At 39.2% G+C, this 19,585-nt stretch overlaps 1 protein-coding gene across 4 annotated transcripts in view; it reads left to right on the forward strand.

Moving 5' to 3' along the window:
- Window positions 1–13,718: 13,718 nt before the first annotated feature.
- The window catches only part of Clvs2 (clavesin 2), a 107,826-nt gene continuing 101,959 nt past the window's right edge, over window positions 13,719–19,585 (forward strand). The window contains exons 1-2 of one of the 4 annotated variants that reach the window (XM_063266043.1): window positions 13,719–14,257; window positions 15,494–16,003. In XM_063266043.1, the coding sequence (XP_063122113.1) occupies window positions 15,615–16,003 (389 nt within the window). In that variant the 5' untranslated portion in view covers window positions 13,719–14,257; window positions 15,494–15,614. Of the gene's footprint in view, window positions 16,004–19,585 lie in introns of all 4 variants that reach the window. The other 3 variants (NM_001410322.1, XM_063266042.1, XM_063266047.1) reach the window with 3 other exon arrangements.

The following is a 19,585-nucleotide window of genomic DNA, read 5'->3' on the forward strand; positions in this document are numbered from 1 at the left end:
TGATGACTAGTGATGTTGAAGATATCTTTGGGTATTTCTCAGCTATTTGATGTACCTCAGCTGAGAATGTTTTGTTTAGCTCTGTACCCCATTTCTTAATAGGGTTATTTGACTCTCTGGAGCCTAATTTCTTGAGTTCTTTGTATGTTTTGGATATTAGCCTTCTATTGGATGTAGGATTGGTAAAGATCTTTTACCAATCTGTTGGTTGCCATTTTGTCCTAATGACTGTCCTTTGCCTTGCAGAAGCTTTGCAGTTTTAAGAGGTCCCATTTGTCAATTCTTGATCTTAGAGCACAAGCCATTGGTGTTTTGTTCAGGAAATTTTCCCCAGTGCCCTGTGATTGAGACTCTTCCCCACTTTTTCTTCTATTAGTTTGAATGTATCTAGTTTGAAGTGGCGGTCCTTGATCCACTTGGACTTAAACTTTGTTCAGAGAGTTACGAATGGGTCAATTTGCATTCTTCTACATGCTGACCTCCAGTTGAATCTGCACCATTTGTTGAAGATGCTATCTTTTTCCCACTGGATAGTTTTAGCTTCTTCATCAAAGATCAAGTGACCATAGGTGTGTGAGTTCATTTCTGGGTCTTCAATTCTATTCCACTGATCTATCTGCCTGTCTCTGTACCAATACCATGCAGTTTTTATCACTCTTGCTCGGTAATATTACTTGAGGTCAGGGATGGTGATTTCCCTCAGAAGTCCTTTTATTGTTGCAGACAGTTTTCAGTATCCTCGTTTTTTTGTCATTCCAAATGAATTTGCAAATTGCTCTTTCTAACTCTATGAAGAATTGAGTAGGAATTTTGGTGGGGATTGCATTGAATCTGTAGATTGCTTTTGGCAAAACGGCCATTTTTACTATATTAATCCTGCTAATTTATGAGCATGAGAGATCTTTTCTTCTGAGATCTTCTTCAGTTTCTTTCTTCAGAGACTTGAAGTTCTTGGCATACAGACCTTTATGTTCTTGGTTAGAGTAACACTGAGTTATTTTATGTTATTTGTGACTATTGTGAAGGGTATCATTTCCCTAATTTCTTTCTTAGACTGTGTATCCTTTGAGTAGAGAAAGGCTACTGATTTGTTTGAGTTAATTTTATACCCAGCCACTTTGATGAAGTCATTTATCAGGTTTAGTAATTCTCTGGTGGATCTTTTGGTGTCACTTAAGTAAACTATCGTATCATTTGCAAATTGTGATATTTTGACTTCTTTCCAAAGTGTATCCTTTTGACCTCTGTTTTCTGATTACTCTGGCTTTGACTTTGATTACTATATTGAATAAGTAGGAAGAGAGTGGGCAGCCTTGTCTAGCCCTGATTTTAGTGGGATTGCTTCAATGCTGAGAAAGTATTTGACAAAATTCGACACCCCTTCAGGATAAAAGTCTTGGAAAAATCAGTAATTCAAGACCCATACCGAAACATAGTAAAAGCAATATGCAGCAAACCAGTAGCCAACATTAAACTGAATGGAGAGAAACTTGAATCAATCTCACTAAATTCCAAAAGTAACAGGAAACAGTCACTATTCCTTAATATCTCTTAATGTTAATGGACTCAGTTCCTCAATAGAAAGACATAGACTAACAGATTGGATATGTAAACAGGATCCATCATTTTGCTGCACACAGGAAACACACCTCAGTGACAAAGACAGACACTACCTCAGAATGAATAGCTGTAAAAAAATTTTCAAACAAATGGTCACAAGAAACAAGCTAGAGTAGCCATTCTAATACCTGTTATTTTTGTTGTTAGAGTTAGAATTATGTTTGAGTGGCTATCTTCTTTTGGATTTATTGCAAGAACATTACTTTCTTGCTTTTTCTAGGGTGTAGTTTCCCTTCTTACGTTGGCACTTTACATCTATTATCCTTATAGGGCTGGGGTTGTGGAAAGATATTGTGTAAATTTGGTTGTGTCATGGCTTATCCTGGTTTCTCCACCATGTTAATTGAGAGTTTGGCTGGATATAGTAACATGGGCTGGCATTTGTGTTCTCTTACGGTCTGTATGTCATCTGTCCATGATCTTCTAGCTTCCATAGTCTCCATTGAGAAGTCTGGTGTAATTCTGATAGTCTGCCTTTATATGTTACTTGACATTTTTCCCTTACTGCTTTTAATATTCTTTCTTTGTTTTATGCATTTGGTGTTTTGACTAGTATATGACTGGAGGAGTTTCTTTTCTGGTCCCATCTGTTTGGAGTTCTGTGTTCTTCTTGCACGTTCATCAGCATCTCTTTCTTTACGAAGTTTACTTCTATAATTTTGTTGAAGATATTTACTGGTCCATTACTTTGAGAGTCTTTGCTCTCTTCTATACCTATTATTCTTAAGTTTGGTCTTCTTCTTTCGTCCTGGATTTCCTGAATGTTTTGGGTTAGGAGCTTTTTGTGTTTTGTATTTTTTTTTTGTGGGTTGTTTCAATGTTTTCTATGCTATTTTCTGCCCCTGAGACTCTCTCTTCTATCTCTTGTATTCTTTTGGTGATGCTTGCTTCTTTGACTCCTGATCTCTTTCCTACGTGTTCTATTTCCAGGGTTGTCTCCTTTTGTGATTTCTTTAGTGTTTCTATTCCCATTGTTAGATCCTGAATGGTTTAGTTCAATTTCTTCACCTGTTTGGTTGTGTTTGCCTGTAATTATTTAAGGGATTTTTGTGTTTCCTCATTGATGGCTTCTACTTGATTACCTGTGTTCTCCTGTATTTCTTTAATTGAGTCATTTATGTCCTTCTTAATGTCTATCATAATCAGGAGTTGTGATTTTAAATCAAAATCTTGTTTCTTCCACAGAAGAATGCATATAGAAAATATGGTACATTTACACAATAGAGTACTACTCAGCCATTACAAACGACAATTTCATGAAATTTGCAGGTACACGGATGGAACTAGAAAATATCATCCTGAGTGAGGTAACCCAGACTCAAAAGAACACTCATGGTATGTACTCAATCCATCAGTAGACAGGTGGATTTTAGCCCAAATGCTCAGAATACCCATTATAAAACCCACAAACCATATGTAGCTTAGGAAGGAGGAAGACCAATGTGTAGATGCTTCCATACTACATAGAAAGGGGAACAATATAGTCACAGGTGCTAGAAGTAGGGAGGGGTCAGGGAGGAAAGAGGAGAGGAAAGGAAAAAGAGTGCGGGGAGGGAGGGACAGGTATTGGAAGGGACAGGAGAGAAGTACAGAGAATCAGGAAATTGAGTAGAAACATGTATTAGAGGGGAATGAGAAATTGGTGTAGCTTATAAAAAGTCTCAGACTCCTGGGAATTGAGAGGCTCCCAGTAGATAGGCAAGGCCCCCAGTTGAAGGATGGGGCTATCCACACATCTCAAAATTTTAAACACAGAAATGTTCCTGTGTTAAGGAAAGACAGGGACAAAAAAATGGAACAGAGACCTAAGGAAAGGCCATCCAGAGACTGTGCCACCTAGGAATCCATCCCATCTGCAGACAACAAACCCTACACTGTTGCTGATGCCAAGAAGCACTTGCTGACAGGAGCCTGATATTGCTGTCCCCTGAGAGGTTCTACCAACACCTGACCAAGACAGATGCAGATACTTACAGCCAACCATTGAATTGAGCCTGGGGACTCCGATGGAATAGCTAGGGGAAGGACTGAAGCAGCTGAACAATATCAATTAACTGGACCAGCCAGAGCTCCCAGGTACTAAAGCACCCACCAAAGAGTATACAGGGAGGAAGCCTCTGCTAAATATATAGCAGAGGATGGCCTTATTTTACAGCTGTGTAAGGCTTGATGACCCAGCATAGGGGATGTCAGAGGGTGAAGAGGGAGTGGAAAGTGGGTGGAGGAGCACTCTCATAAAGGCAAAGGGAGGGGAATGAGTGAGGAGAGGATGGGGGATTGATGGAGGCATAATTGGGAAGGGGGATATCTTTTGAAATGTAGATGAATGAACTGATTAATAAAAAAGAATTTAAAGATCCACTCATTGTTCCACTCATGCGTGTCATAAAAATACTAAGATAAAAGCTGGAACATGTAGGTAGAGGACCTGGTCTAGACTCATGTAGACACTGTACTTGCTGCTTCAGTCTCTGTGAGATCACTTGTATCTTGCTTAGTTGATTCTGAGGGTCTTGTTCGCCCGGTGTCCTCCATCGGACCCTTTATAGTCTTTCAGTTTCTTCTTCCACAGTGTCCTCTGAGCCATGAGAGGAAGGATTTAATGGAGATCTTTCATTTAGACTTTCTTTCTGCTTAATGTCTGTCTGTGGGTCCCCATATCCATTAAATATCTGCAACTGGGGGAAGCTTCTCTGAACTTTCATATTTTTTAAGGAATTTATTTCTTCTTGAAGGACATCTAACATATTCATAAAGGTTATTTTCAAGTCTTTGTCTGGTGCTTCAGCTATTCTGCAATTCTCAGGGTCTGCTGTAATCTGTAGTAGAGTTGTTTTCTAGACTTCAGTGGAGATACATTAACTTGGATGTTATTAATTGTATTTTTAGGCTGGCATTTAGGAATCTGGATTTGAGATGATTGTAATTCTAGGCTCTGCTATCTAGTCTTGCATTCACTGCATGGGTATTAATTTCCTTTATTTCTGTTGCCCTGTTTCTTAGGAGAGTGTGGTGGCTATGGTTGTCTGGTAATGAAAGGTTTTGAGATCTTGCCAGGTTTGGTCACTAGAGATTCCTGATAAGTTGTGTTTGTTGACATTTGGTGTTGACACTTAGTGAGAGACATGGGTTAGACATGAGGAAAGGAGACTGAGGTTTCCCCAAGAAGGAGGAAATTAGGGCATTGCACCAGGACATTCTTAGTTCCCTGGGATTGAAACCAGAAAGGGAGTTGAGTCTATAACCAGTAGTCTGCAACAAAGCTGGGGATGAGATTGAGTATTGATCTTTAGAGAGAGTAGGAAGAATGAATATATAAATATCATCTACCTAGTTCCCTGAGATTTCCAGGAAAATTCCTGACAGGGTTAGAGGCTGAGACAAAGATATGAGTGGTAAGGAAAGCTGTGTTCTGCTAGAGATGAGGGCAAAAAGGAAGATTAGGCTGTATCAACTGGTTAGCTACAAAGCTGAGGGTGAGACTCGGGAGTTGTATTTGGCAGAAGGAGAGTGATATTCTGAAGATCGTGTACCTATTCCCCGGCTGGCAGGGTTCTTTTATCCCCTAGAGTTTTACCTTTTTTTCCCTAACTCTCCTATTTACTCCATCTTCTTCACAATAGGATGGAGTAATAAGATAGTTGATGTTTTTGAAAACAGATTCACTTTTAAGAAAGTGAACAGTATTTGAATTTGAGTAGTTGGTATGAAAATGTATTGCAACTGAGATTACATGCTTCGAAACATGAACAATTAGGTAGAATTGAATTTTCTCTTTTCTGCTGATAAGATATCACTACCTGGGTGGCAGTCACAGACATGTCTAAAGCCTTCACTTAAGAAATGTCAAATCTTGGCCTGTGCCCAGAGCTGATCTTGTGCCATAGCACTCTGTACCTAGATCCTACAGGGAGAGAGCTGGATTTTCAGAAGTGTGGACAATTGTGAGAGCACAGGGGAGACCACCACTTCTGCTCACATTTCTGGCACAAGAGGAACCCACCTGGAGTCCTCTGGACACAGAAACCGAGGAGCAGTCGGAGACGGGATCCTTCTGGTTTCTGCCTGTGCCAGGAGCTGACCCTATGCTGTAGTGGAGGAACTGGGTTCTGATGATGCCAGGTGGCCTTGGTTTCTGTTGCTTAGGTTCTTGCCCTTGCCTCTCAGCATCTGGTTATCTCTGTGTTAGCTGGTGTTGTTGTCTATGACAGTTGCTTTACCCTCCTCTAAGCCTGTGTTTCAGCAATCCTGTTGACAGACTTTCTCCTAGTGGGATCTTTATACAGAGACATGTGGCACAGTGCCAGCTCTGGGCACAGGCGAGAACAGGAAGAATCCTATCCCAGACTGCTCCTCAGTTCCTGTGTCCTGAGACCTCTGGCTGGGTCCCTCAGAGCAGAAGTGGTGGTCTTATCTGTGTTCTCAGGTGTGTCAGCACTCCTGGAGACTGACTTTCTCCCAGCCGGATCTAACAACAAAATAACAGGAAGGAACAATCATTGGTCCCTAATATCTCTCAATATCAATGGATTCAATTCCCCAATAAAAAGACATAGACTAATAGACTGGACATGTAAATAGGACCCAGCATTTAGCTGCATACAGGAAATAAACTTCAGTGACAAACGACAGACACTACCTCAGAGTAAAAGGCTGGAAAACAATTTTCCAAGCAAATGTTCCCATAAAACAAACTGGAATCATCATTCTAATATAGAATAAGATAGACTTTCAACCACAAGTTATCAAAAAAGGTAAGGAAGGACACTTCATATACATGAAAGGAAAAGTCCACCAAGATGAACTGTCAATCCTGAATATCTATGCTCTAAATTCTAGGACACCTACATTCATAAAAGAAACCTTACTGAAGCTCAAAGCACAAATTGTATCTCACACAATAATAGTGGGAAAGTACAACACCCCACTCTCATCAATGGACAGATTATGGAAAGAGACACTAAAGAGAGACAGGGAGAAACTAACAGAAGTTATGAACCAAATGGATCTAACAGATATCTATAGAACATTTTATCCTAAAACAAAATTAAGATATAAAAGAAAATTGAAATAATTTCATGCATCCTATCAGATCACTATGAACTAAGACTGGTCTTCAATAACAACAAAGAAGGACAGAAAAACCACACATACATGGAAGCTGAACGACGTTCTACTCAATGATAACTTGGTCAAGGAAGAAATAAAGAATGAAACTAAAGACTTTTTAGAATTTAATGAAAATGAAGGCACAACATACCCAAACGTGTTGGACACAATAAAAGGAGTGTTAAGAGGAAAATTCAAAGCTCTGAGTTCCTCCAAAAAGAAATTGGAGTGAGCACATACTAGCAGCTTGACAGCACACCTAAAAGCTCTGAAACAAAAGAAGCAAATACATTCAAGAGGAGTAGAAGTCAGGAAATAATCAAACTCAGGGCTGAAATCAACCAAGTAGAAACAAAAGAACTATACAAAGAATCAACAAATATTCATTTACTATTCTGTTGCACTTTATTGCATGTGACTAGAGACACTGTTCTTTCGGGAGGGTTAAATAGAACGTACAGGAAATTATTTAGCTTTGGCAACCCTTTGTTGACTTAAATGCTGTCTGCCAGTTTCAATGTCTATTTCTCCTTGGCTACATTTTAGGTGTCGGCAATTGGGAGACAGTAGAATACCTGGTATGGTTTTGTATTATTTCTTAAAACTTAATGTGAATCTACAATGATCTGAAAATGAAGAGTGAAATAAAAATTCTCAACGTAACAATTTTAAGTTAATTTTAAGCCTATAATCTTTTCTCGTTGATTATGGGTTTAGTTATTAAATGTCCATGTGTGAAATTTACAAGTGAAGTAACAAAGAGATAAGTACTGCAGGAAAAACTTAGAAATAAGATCAGGTTTATGATTTGTTGTTGCCGTTGTTATTTTAGGCTACTTGTGAGTTCCTGGTTCCTTATGGTGAAGCGGTTTCTATATTTCTCTTAGCCAAACATGTATAAAGATTCAAGGCATACTGCTATGATCTCTGATGTTAAAATGTCTACTAATAATGAATATTAAAAATGAACTTATTTTATAATCTCATTTTAAAAGACTAATTTTAGGTGATTTGGTGACCAACCTGCTTGCTGAGGCTGTTTAGAATCAACAGAAGTGAAAATAAAGCCCACCTCAATGTATAGGCCAGAAACTGGTAGATGCAGAGGAAGGTCGCAGGAGGTGAATAGGTATTTGTTGTCTCTTTTTCATGCGAGTGCAGTTCATGGTTGAAGAAAATGCAGCTTCATGGTTGAGAGGCTAGCCAGTATTTTTTTTCCCAATAGTTCAGAAGGTCAAAGAGACAGTTTTAGTGTCAATGACCCATTAAGCAGAGTGTATTAGAAGTATTTGAGAAGTGTTTTAACTCCTTTGGGCTGCTGTAACAAGTACACTGAAAGTTGCGGAACTTCTAAGAAGCAGGAACCCATGTCTTGCAGTTCTGGATCTGGGAGTCTGAGTTCCAGGGAGATATGATGGATTCGTATCTGCTTCCTGGTTTACTGACAGCCATCTTTATGATGAAGGGTCAAATGCTTTTCAGAATTAAGTTTATAAAGTAATATTACAGTAGGCTAAGGTTAAACCACTGAAGGAATAACTGTTTTTGATAAGAGAAGTGTCATGTCATCTATGTGCAGTGCTGAAGGAGTCTGCAGTAGTACCACCATGGCCTTATGCTGCTCACTGAATTACCAGAGGAGCTTTCATGCTCTAAATTCATAGTCTCACGTAATATTACAGCTATAATAATTTAATTTTAGTAAAGATTCAATCCTCTGCTTGTTTCATATGCTTTTTCTATGTTTATAGACATACATAGATTAACTTGTTTTATATTTGGTCATAGTATTCACTGTATTAATATGTTGTAGCCCTAAACAGTAGACTATGCTCTATAGCCAGCATGTATAGTATGATATATTGACAATATGTATATCATGCTGACACATTATGGCACCAACTCAAAACACACATGTTAGAAATTATCTTTGTGATTACATATGACTAAAATAAAATAATAGACATGCAAGGAGAGAATGTAATATGTATGATCAATAAGCAAAAACAAAACAATTAATGATATGATAATATATATTCAGAATTTAGAATTATTAAAGACATTAAAAATTACCATTTTTATATATGAAGAGATTAGAAAACTGGAATCAATATTGATAATATTGCTGACATATCTCTGTGTATGTATACTCGTCAGAAGAAATTCTAGAAAGAACAAACGTGATTTTATGGAAGAATTGATAAATTCAACAGAGTAAGAGTTAAGAGATTAGAAAATGAAATAAGTTAGAAACAGTGAAGAAGGATATGACAGATTCAAGGCAGATTAGAAATAAAATAGGAGATGGGAAGAGAATGACGTATAAGAAACAGAGCATGGTGACGTAGGCTTTGAGTACAGCACTTGGGAGGCAGAGACACGTAGATCTCTGAGAGACTGAAGATAACCTGGCCTATATAACAGATTCAAGCCAGCCAGGGCTATATAGTGAGACTCACAGAGAGTAAATAAACATAATATATGTACACTTGGAATTCCAGATGCAGAGAAAAAATGAAAATGAAGCATAAGGAATATTTCAAGGCAGTAAGACTTATACCAATCCGAGAGCTTAAGGGCACTCTGAATGGAGACGGAGGTTCCAATACTCCATGTAGAATTCTAAAAATGTAGATTAGTGCAAGATTAAAAGGGTGGGAGGAGGAGCATCCTCATAGGAGAAGGGGGAGGGCAGATGGGAGGAGGAAGGGAGAAAAGGGATACATTTGAAATGTAAATACAAAGGATATCCAATAAAAAAGAATAGTAGTAAAAATTAGTCTAAGCAAACTTAAATATGACTAGATAAAATAGAATCAGAGAAAAATAAAAATTACTTTCAAAGCAATGATGAAAATATTGGTAGTTTACAAGAAAACCAAGAGAAGTCAGGAAAAATATGGAAAAAATTAAAATATTTAGAAACATTGTTATCAATCTAGAATTAGCTAATTATCATCAATTAGTACAGTACTATTGATGTAAAATGAACATGTACATTTTGTATGTATAAAATGTACAACAACAATTTAGAAACACAAATAAGTAGCTTACGACCCTTAGAGCCGGACTGGAGAATTTATTAAAAGGTGTTTTTCACATAAAAAAGTAAAACAAACAAAAGAGAATTCTAAACTGAAACTCAGAGATTTGGGCAGGAATAATGAGAGGTATAAGAATCAGGTAACTAGGGCAATAATTTCAAATTCAAAGGATTGATCCCAAAACTCTGTAAGTTCCTATATCTTAAAAAGTTTTCAATTCAGTTCCCTGATGTCATTGATGCTTCTGCTGGGGCCCCACTGTGAGAACAATCTAGGAGTCTTAAGTATATAAAAGTCCCGGGCACTTAAAAATTTTGTTGAGTTAAGATCTAGGCATATACAAAGTTATTTTGTGGAAATGGGTGTCCTATCTCTCCCATCGGGCAGGGGAGCATAGTAGTCTTACTACATAGTGTCTATACATAATGTGGAATTAATTAGATACTCTGTAGAGAAAAATCATTTGAGGTCTTCTTCACATATTTCAGCATATATATCCCCAAATGGACTGGAAATTTAAATCTGAGAGGAGAAGGATGAGATTTGTAGAATGGATTGGAGAATGAGTAAATAACACTGGGGACCTTTTTCAGAGGACATAGAGGGTACTTAATAAGGAGAAATTGAAACAACATTAAAACAGTTTAGATATTAAAAAAATCCTTGTTATCACAGAAAGAAGAGTAAAGATAAGGGGGTGGGAAATGCAATTCAAAACTACTTGGAGATTTTATTTTACATTTCTCAGAATGGGTCAGATCAACAAGACAGTAACAGCTCATACTGGCAAGGCATGGAGTAACGCATTGCTGATGGGAGAGCACACTTCTACAATAGCTATGGAAATCAGTGTGGCAATTTCTCAGGAAGATGGGATTGATCTCCCTCAAGATCCAGGTATACCATTCCTGGGCATTGTTTCAAAGGATTCTTCATCCTACCAGAGAGACATGCACTCAACCATATTTATTATTGTCTACTTATTATATAGCCAGAAATTGGAAACAACTTAGATATTTCTCAACCAAAGAATGGATAAAGAAAATGTGGTAACTTTACACAATGCACTATTACCCAGCTATTAAAAATATCATCATGAAATTTTTAGACAAATAGATGGAACTAGAAACGACGCATCCCAGACTCAGAAATACAAATGTGGCGTGCATTTGCTAATCTGTGAATATTAGCTGTGAAGTCAGTGATTACTAATCTATGATCCATAGAACTACAGAGGGTATAGAGTAAGGAACTAAAGGGGACAGACAGACACTTAGGAAAGGGAAAAGGAATAGATCATTAGAGCTGGATGGATGGAGTGGGGGTTACATGTCCCCAGGCTGTTGCAAAGACTATATAGGTTGCTCTGCAGAAACTGACAGAAAGACCCCACTGCTGCAGGCTCGGGGTCTGCACCACATCTTCTCCATGCATATTATGATTTCCAGTTTGGAAGTCCTTTTTTTTTTTTTTTTGTCTGTCTTGTCCAACTTTGATATGATAACTTTTGTCTTATCTTAATGGATTTTATTTTGATATATTTTTTTAAAAAATGGATGAATGAATGAAAAAGCTAGCCACTGAGTAAAGGTTAAGTGAACTGTCACTTAAACCTGCTAGGAGAGGGGAAATCGGTTTTCTTCAACAGAGTGGCACTGAGTATGTCAGCCACAAACCTGGACAGCCTCATGCTCAGTCATAGTTGACCAATGGATAACCAACTCCAGAGTTTTTTGTGCGTGCTTTTATTTGGTCTCAATTTAGTGTTTTTGTTTTGTTTTGCTTTGTTTTTTTTTCCTCTTTTGGGTTTGCTTTTGTTTTCTTGCTTTGGGGAGGAGTTTGTTGTGTTGTGCTTTTGTGTTTTGGGAAAACACTTAATGTTGGGTGGTGGGGAGGATCTGGAAAGACGTGGAGAAGGGAAAGAATCTTATCAACATATATTTAAATTTAAAAATTGTTTTAAATAATAAAAAGTATAATAAAAATATAGTCTGAAAGGGGTCTGAGGGAAATATTTCATATTTAGGTAGAGTGTTTCCTTAGTGTGTTCAAGGGTTTTGGTTCCAACACCAATATTTCAAGCAATAATAATAGCAACAAAATCTATCTGTCTGTCTGTTTATCTATATCTGTCTGTCTGTCTGTCTATCTATCTATCTATCTATCTATCTACTCTATCATCTATCTACTCTATCTATCTACTCTATCTATCTATCTATCTATCTATCTATCTATCTATCTATCTATCTATCTACTCTATCTATCTATCTATCTATCTATTATCATCTATCTATCTACTATCTATCATCTATCTATCTATCTATCTATCTATCTATCTATCTATCTTTCTATCTCAGTCAAACAGTTACATTTTAGGGAGTGATATTAAGCGGTTGTTTTTAAGATACACTGAGAAATCTGTGTTTTAATTATTTTAAGGTAGCAGGTTAGCTGTAATTTTAGAAACTCTGGTAGCAGATATGAGCGAACATTCTGGTTTATCAAGCCAGTATGAAGAATGACTGACCATGTCGGGCATTGGGTTCTTAGCTTTTTTCCTACAGAGTTAAGAAAAGAGAGTCAGGTGATACTTGTGCACACATGGGGAACTTTTGGAGCAGTAAATTTACATAACTCGGTGTTTGCCTTTGACTCAGTAAGGAGATATTATAGTGCCATGCCTAGATATAGAGTTGCCTTGATTTCAGGTGGAGGCACCATTAGCTCTATGTTTCAAAGCCCCTCCAAGCTTACTGTTAGTCTGGGAAAAAGAATAAGTCTGGATAACAGGCACCTAGTATCTTTTTTTGTAAGACATGTAGATCTACAAGATAATTGTAGAAAATTCACTTAAAGTTTTGGTGATAGCTAAAACTTGTTTATTAGTCGATCTGAGAAAGGAATTTCTTCCAACTTTTAGCTACTGGCTAAAGCAAATTTATGTAGAATATAGAGTCATATTTATGGGTTCAGTAATTTGTGGATTCAGCAAATACTTGCACAAACAATTTCTGTCTTTACTAAACACATGGAAGGTGTGTGTAGAATATATACAAATTCTGTAGCATGCTATGTATGTAAACCTTTGCAGAGTATGTTATCTGTAAGACCTGGGAATCAATTCCCCACACTTCCCCAGGGATGAACAGTGTATATGTATAATATATACACAGACCAGATACGTGCATAAGCACACATACCTATTTGTATGACTAATTTTTCATATAAACTTTCATATAATTTTTGCATTTAAACTTTAACCAATATGTTTATGACTTATTCCCCTTTTTTCGGTTCCTAAATTATTTCACGTTCATTTATTTGACAAATGGTGTAGCATGCCGTATCGCATTCCTTTTTTTTTTTATCAATGCCATACTCAAGAAAACAAAAATAATCTTGTATAACTTGAAAGTCTTTCAGTCTTTACAGTGTGGTGACTTCAGAGGCACCGACTAGTCACAGAATCTAGATCACTAACCTACACTGGAGTTCAGTAAAGAGTTGCTGCACTGGGCTAATTTAAACTTAGGATCCTTTCTTACAGTTAGAGTAATGTGCACTGTGTTTTGAAAAGTGAAAACATTTTGTCTTTTTTTTAAAAAAAAAAAAAAAAGATTTCCAGGCATCATAAGCTCAGGCGCTCTTTTTATTGATGACGATTCCAGTATAAAGACGTGTCACACGTCACAAGGAAAGAGCAGGTCTCTAGATGTAAATGGAAATACACCTTATTAGGAATCAAGTGCCCTCTTCCCCCTGCTCCTACCCAACCCCCTGTCCTATGACAATTTTGTTATTCTTGTTGGTATTTTTGATTTTTGCTCTAGTTGTCATGCTCATCCTCTTCAGTGGGAATTTAGCAGGGAGGGTTTACAGCTGGAAACAAATCCCTGTAACTTTTCCCCGGAGAGTAAACACCAGGAACGGCTTGGAACCTCTGTGGGCTTTCTTAAAATTAAATATCTCTGCGTACAACAAAGGCGGAAAATACAGCACGTTTCCATACTCCTACTCCCATCAAAATTACCCACAGGAACCAGAAAAGGTTTTCAACCTCAGTTAAGGAGCAAAAGCAAGGGCTATTCTACCCCACACGCCCGGAGGAGGATCATGCACACAAAGGGTGAGCGAGGGTCCTGGGGATGCTGTGAGGCCCTAGCCCTACCTCCAGACCAATTGCGGCCAGCCCTGGCTGGGACCTGGGGACCCAGAGTAGGCTGAACTTGGGGCTCGGGATGTTTGAATGTCTCCCAAATTGCGGTCCTGCCCCTAAGAGGCAAAGAGAGGTGCGGAGTGCTTGCGCGAGCGCTTACAACGCTTACGTCGCTAGGAGCTCTCTTCTGGGATAATCAAGAGTTGGGCTGAGCCGGATCCTCTTTTAGCAGCAGAGGGCTCAGCAGCCCCAGGGGCGCGCGGGACCCAGCGGCTGCACTGGAACAGTCCGTGCGGGTCGCGCCGAACCACCGCTTGGGCGCACAAAGGTAAAGGCGGCCACAGCCTTCGTGGCCTGCTTCGTCCCGGCGTTCCCATCCCCTCCCTTCTTCCTGTCTCGAAGGCGAAAATGGCTGGGCCGGGCGAGGACCTGGGGCATCAGAGGTCCTAGCTCTGCCGGTCCCCACCCTTCCTGCTGACAGAGGCGGGCTGTCCTTGGTTGAGGTGGCCGAGGCTGCTCCCCGGTGAATCCTCAGGCGGGTCGCAGCCACCATCTCTCTCGGCTTGCTCCATCCCTTTGAGAGGAGTTGATGGTGTTGTCGCCCCCACGGCCGCTACGGAAGCCAGGGCTGATGGATGCAGGGGAGTGCCGCATTGCTTAGCGTCTCTGCCTCTTGGTTTGCTGGTAGGAACTGACTACTCTTTCTTCTTTCTGGCTTGGGGTGGGGGCGTTATAGGAAAAATAGAGACATTTTTATTTCATCAACTCCCAGCACCCACCCCGGTTTGACATCTTTGCTCCCAAAGAGGTTTCCTCCTGTCCTTATCATTATCCTCCACTTCCTTGGCAAGTCTCCAGAAATAAAGGGAGAGACTAGGCAGAAGTTGGGGGCGGGGGTGAGGGTGAGCCCACGCCCCTGTCAACGGTACCCAAAACCCAGCTGGAGCCTTATGAGATCACGGTGTGTGGAAGAGGTGCACTATCTGCGTCTCCCCTAATTGGATCGTAATAACCTAAAGTAAAAAAAAAAAAAAAAATCACACAACGACATCCTATAAAAATAGCATCCTTGAATAAGCAGAGAGAAATGAGCTTCTTTTCCTTCCTCTTTCTCTTTCTGCCAAAGACGCTCCCTCCCCGCCTCTCCAGAGCTGAAGAGCCACCTTATTATTAATCAGAATTCTCATCTTTATCTGTGCTAGGCACATCCTTCAGCAGGAACCGCAACAGCTTAACAGTGCTGGGGCTGTGATGTCCATGGGTTGTTTTCCTTACATCTTGCAAGACAAGCGAAGGCAGAGCCAAGCCCCAAGAGCACCCATGCTAGTTGGAATTAGGGTTTCTTTCCTTTTTTTTTTTTTTTTTTTTTTTTAATTCTGAGTGGTAAAAGAAAAGAGGCAGGCTTGCAGGGCCTGTCCAAAGGCTCACTTCTAATGGGAGGCATTGTTTTTTAAGGGGTGCTAGGGGGTGGGGGGAGAAGTTACCTCTTCAGAAAAGCTGTGGGGAAAAGCAGGAGCAACAGGATACTTGACTTAAAACAGAAGAGGAACCGTTTCTTGTACAGGAAAGGAAGCAGCAGTGAAGAGACTGGAGGCCAGAGTGTGGTGTGGAGGCGACAAGTGCCAGGTATATTATTGGACACACAAAGAGAGAGTCAGAGTGGACAGCTTGGGTCCAAGGGGACAATGACTCATTTGCAAGCTGGTCTCTCTCCCGAGACCTTGGAGAAAGCTCGCCTGGAACTCAATGAGAACCCAGACACTCTGCACCAGGACATCCAAGAAGTAAGGGACATGGTCATCACTAGACCGGACATTGGCTTTCTGCGCACGGATGACGCTTTCATTTTACGCTTCTTGCGGGCCAGGAAATTTCATCACTTCGAGGCTTTCCGCCTCTTGGCCCAATACTTTGAGTACCGGCAGCAGAACCTGGATATGTTCAAAAGCTTCAAGGCCACTGACCCTGGCATCAAGCAGGCACTGAAGGACGGCTTTCCTGGGGGCCTGGCCAATCTGGACCACTATGGGAGGAAGATTCTAGTCCTTTTTGCTGCCAACTGGGATCAGAGCAGGTAAATCCTGAATCCCAAATTTTACTTGTGATCTTTTGGCACTTCTGGTTTTTATAATTTACTCTGAGGAGTTTCACAGTGTTGCAATTTCAATGCTTTTGTTTACTTGGCGCGCGTGGGGGAGGGGGCAAAGGGAAAATGGGACTCACTATGAGCTTTGGGTAGGCTCCCTTGGGAGGGAAGGGCTTGCAGTTTTTCTTTTAAAACTCTTCCTACTCTATCACAGTTTCTCTTGCAGCGGTATGTGCTCCCAAGCCATATTATTAATCTGAGAATGAAACTACACAACTACTGAATAAAGCCTCTAAAAATTTTGGCTTTTAAATCCTGATGTGTACTCGTGTGGAGAAACAAGGAGAGAATAGAGACCACATTTCCTTTTTTCTCCCTCAAGAAATCCTTAAGTCTGTTGTTATTCATCAGATTCATGGTCATAATCACCAACACCACCTTTCTCTCTCCCCAGTACTGATAGTTTATCTCCCTGGAACAGCCTCATGCTTAACCAAGAGCAGACAGTTTTATTGCTTGGGAACTTTTCTGCTCAGTGATGTGTAGGTGAAGGCATAACACAATACGTGTCACTTCAATGAGAAGGAAAAGTTGTACCCTCTGTCGCTGAGCATGCTTAGCGACACTGAAAATAAAGACTGACTAGTGTTCCTGTTTGGCGCCTGTCACTAATCTGAAGGGTATGCTTCCTGTCTGATAGGATTTTTCATCTTTTTCAGAGTGGCGAACTTTAATATCCATCCACTGGTATACTCTATAGGTTCCGATGCTGCTTAGTAGGAGAGAAATACTACATTTACTTTAGGAGAAAAACACAGACTGGTATTTCTGTGCCCTCCCTCACAAATATTTTCACAGACTGTAAGACCCAAAACTTATAAAAGGCTCTTGGGTAAGATAGTTCCCATCTAATAGAAAGTTAAGCATATTTCACAGTATTCACAGAGCTAGTTGTTAAAGCATTTGGTGTCTTTTTAGTTCTGTGGATGGTGTCTTTGGATGCATCTGGTTAGTTTAAACTATTTCTGGAGTGATGTAATTGACTTCTGCAATCAAAAGGAGATCCAGTATCTCTAACAGAATTTTCAGACAGACTTCTGAGAGTATTAGCAAGGTAAAATGCAAATGCATATTTTAATAGTTTTCCCCTTTTTCATTTGTCACACTTTCTTATAATTATAGGCTGAGAGTTTCAATTGATAATTTTTCCTGGTAAACATAAAGACTAAGTGTTATATAAAGAATCACTGAGTTAGAAACTCACAGACAGAATTGCTTCTGGGAGTCCTTTTTCTTTGTCAAGTAGGAGACATTGACTTCATAAAAAGTCCACTGTAGAGTTATGTGAGCCAGCCAGTTGTGTCGACTAAACTGTAAAAATAAAACTCATATTCCTTATATTGGTTAGATTGAAAATCTATCACCTGACTTCCATATGTTATGCTATATGGAGCCATAGGGATATATAGACATTTTATATTTAAATATGCCTAGAGTCTGTCTGTAGTCTTTAGATAGGCAAATTTTACACACACACACACACATACACACACACACACATACACACACACACACACACACACACATATGAAGAGTTATTTTGGCTATAGGAAATGAAATGTTTTAGTTTCTTATTGTATGTATTACTATAGAAGACAGGCTATCAATAAACAAAACTCTCCCTGGAAATCATATTGGAAGGGGATTTACTGATTGGTGTATAGAATTATTTCCAACATGCTAATACAAGCTGATAAGAAGTAATTCATGATTGTAGTTAAAGTTAAACACGAGAAGCCATGCTGTATGGACACGTACTGTCAGGGTCTATGCAGTAGCAGTAAGATACCATTTCCGAGGTTGACGAGAGGCACCTATCATCCAGAAGGAAAGGAAAACAATAGGAAAAGGACTCACATGGTTTAGGGCTTGTCTAAATTTCAGATATATTTTTCCTTCTTTTTCCTTACTGAAAGTACATTTTAAATCTACAAATACTGATGAGCAGTGAAACAGATAAATAGTTATGCATCTTGGCACTTTCTGAAAACCGTCGTCTTCAGGATAAGGGCTTACATAGCCCTCTACTCTCTCTTAAAATAGAAGGAAAGCAGTGTCTCACGGTGTCAGGGCCTCCCTAGTTCATCTCAGACCGGACCTTCTCTTTCTACACATAGTATCATGGCTTACCTTACTCCTTATCTCCTGACTCCTGGAGAAATCTCTGGTACCTTCTCTCTATGATATATTGCTCTGTTAGCTGTACACATCACATGCCACCGTCTCTGTTCTTCGTCTCTTTGTGACTAAGGTGCTCATTCTTTCCTTTCTCTCATCTTGATAATCCCAAATCACCCAGGTTCAAGTCTGCATGTCTGAACTTAATTCCAACCATATCCCTTGAGTTGAACGGCTATTTATAAAAAGGAATGTTTTTTGGGGAAGAAAAGGGAGAGTGTAGATCATTTTACAGGGAAATTTCAGAAATTGCGAAAAATCAACAACCCACATAATTGAAGGGGAAGAAAGATTATATTAAATGTCCTAAATAAAGAAGTAAAAGGAAAGTATGTAATTTTTTTGAAGGCCTGCTCTACAGAAAGTTAATTTGTAAGAGCAGCACCTAAACTAGGGTAGAGAAACTCAGAATGAACCATAGTTCAAGTTACACAGTTTTTACTAAAAATTTTAAGTGGGATTTATTTGTGAAGTTTTCTCCTGTGTTGAATAAGGAAGAAAAGTTTTAGTGTTCTCCAGAACACTGGTCTCATAAATGTATATAAGAGGCAAACATAGTGACTTTTCTACTATAATATTGTACAGGTTAGTTTGGACTCATACAGATCTGAACCAATTCCAAAACCTTTACGAGACATGGAGTCATCAAGAAGCCTATGCGAAGCACAACATTTGCAATATAACCACTTAATAATAAATCTACTGCAACTCAAAATTCTAAAATATCAAAGTGACTCTGGCTTTGGTCTATGGATTCTTTTAAAATGGACCAGAGCAGGCTCAAATGACTGGTGGATTTCATTGATCAGGCTGTATTTTGAAAAATTCACATAAATTTGTCTTCTTTTGTTCAGGTCATCTAACATAATTTCTGAAAATATGTTAGTAAACATGAGGAAATTATAAGCACCATTAGACTGCCATGGTCCTCCCAGTACCCCAGATATCACACACTTCGCTTGCTTCTTCAATGATAGTGCCCTGCTTAGGGCTCAGTAGAGAAATTTAATTTGTCCACCTGATTCTGTCAAGAATCGGGGGATAATGGTCTGTGGAAGAGATAGCTTCTTGTAGAAGGAAAGCTTGGGATGAAAGGGGAAAGCAGTCTAGACCTCAGTTCATAAGAGCTAATATCTGAGAAGGTGAAATCCATAGATTAAAATCTGTGGAGATGGCTTAGAGTGTAAAAGCACAGCCACAAAAGCATAGTAACTTGACTTTGAATTTCAGGCTCAATGTAAGACTGGACACAGCGTGTGCCTCTGTAATCCCAGGGCTCTTATTTGTAAGAATATGATATAGGTGAATCCTTAGAAGCTTATTGATATAACT

The sequence above is a fragment of the Rattus norvegicus genome, chromosome 1, assembly GCF_036323735.1.
Source record: "Rattus norvegicus strain BN/NHsdMcwi chromosome 1, GRCr8, whole genome shotgun sequence".
Classification (NCBI taxonomy): domain Eukaryota; kingdom Metazoa; phylum Chordata; class Mammalia; order Rodentia; family Muridae; genus Rattus; species Rattus norvegicus.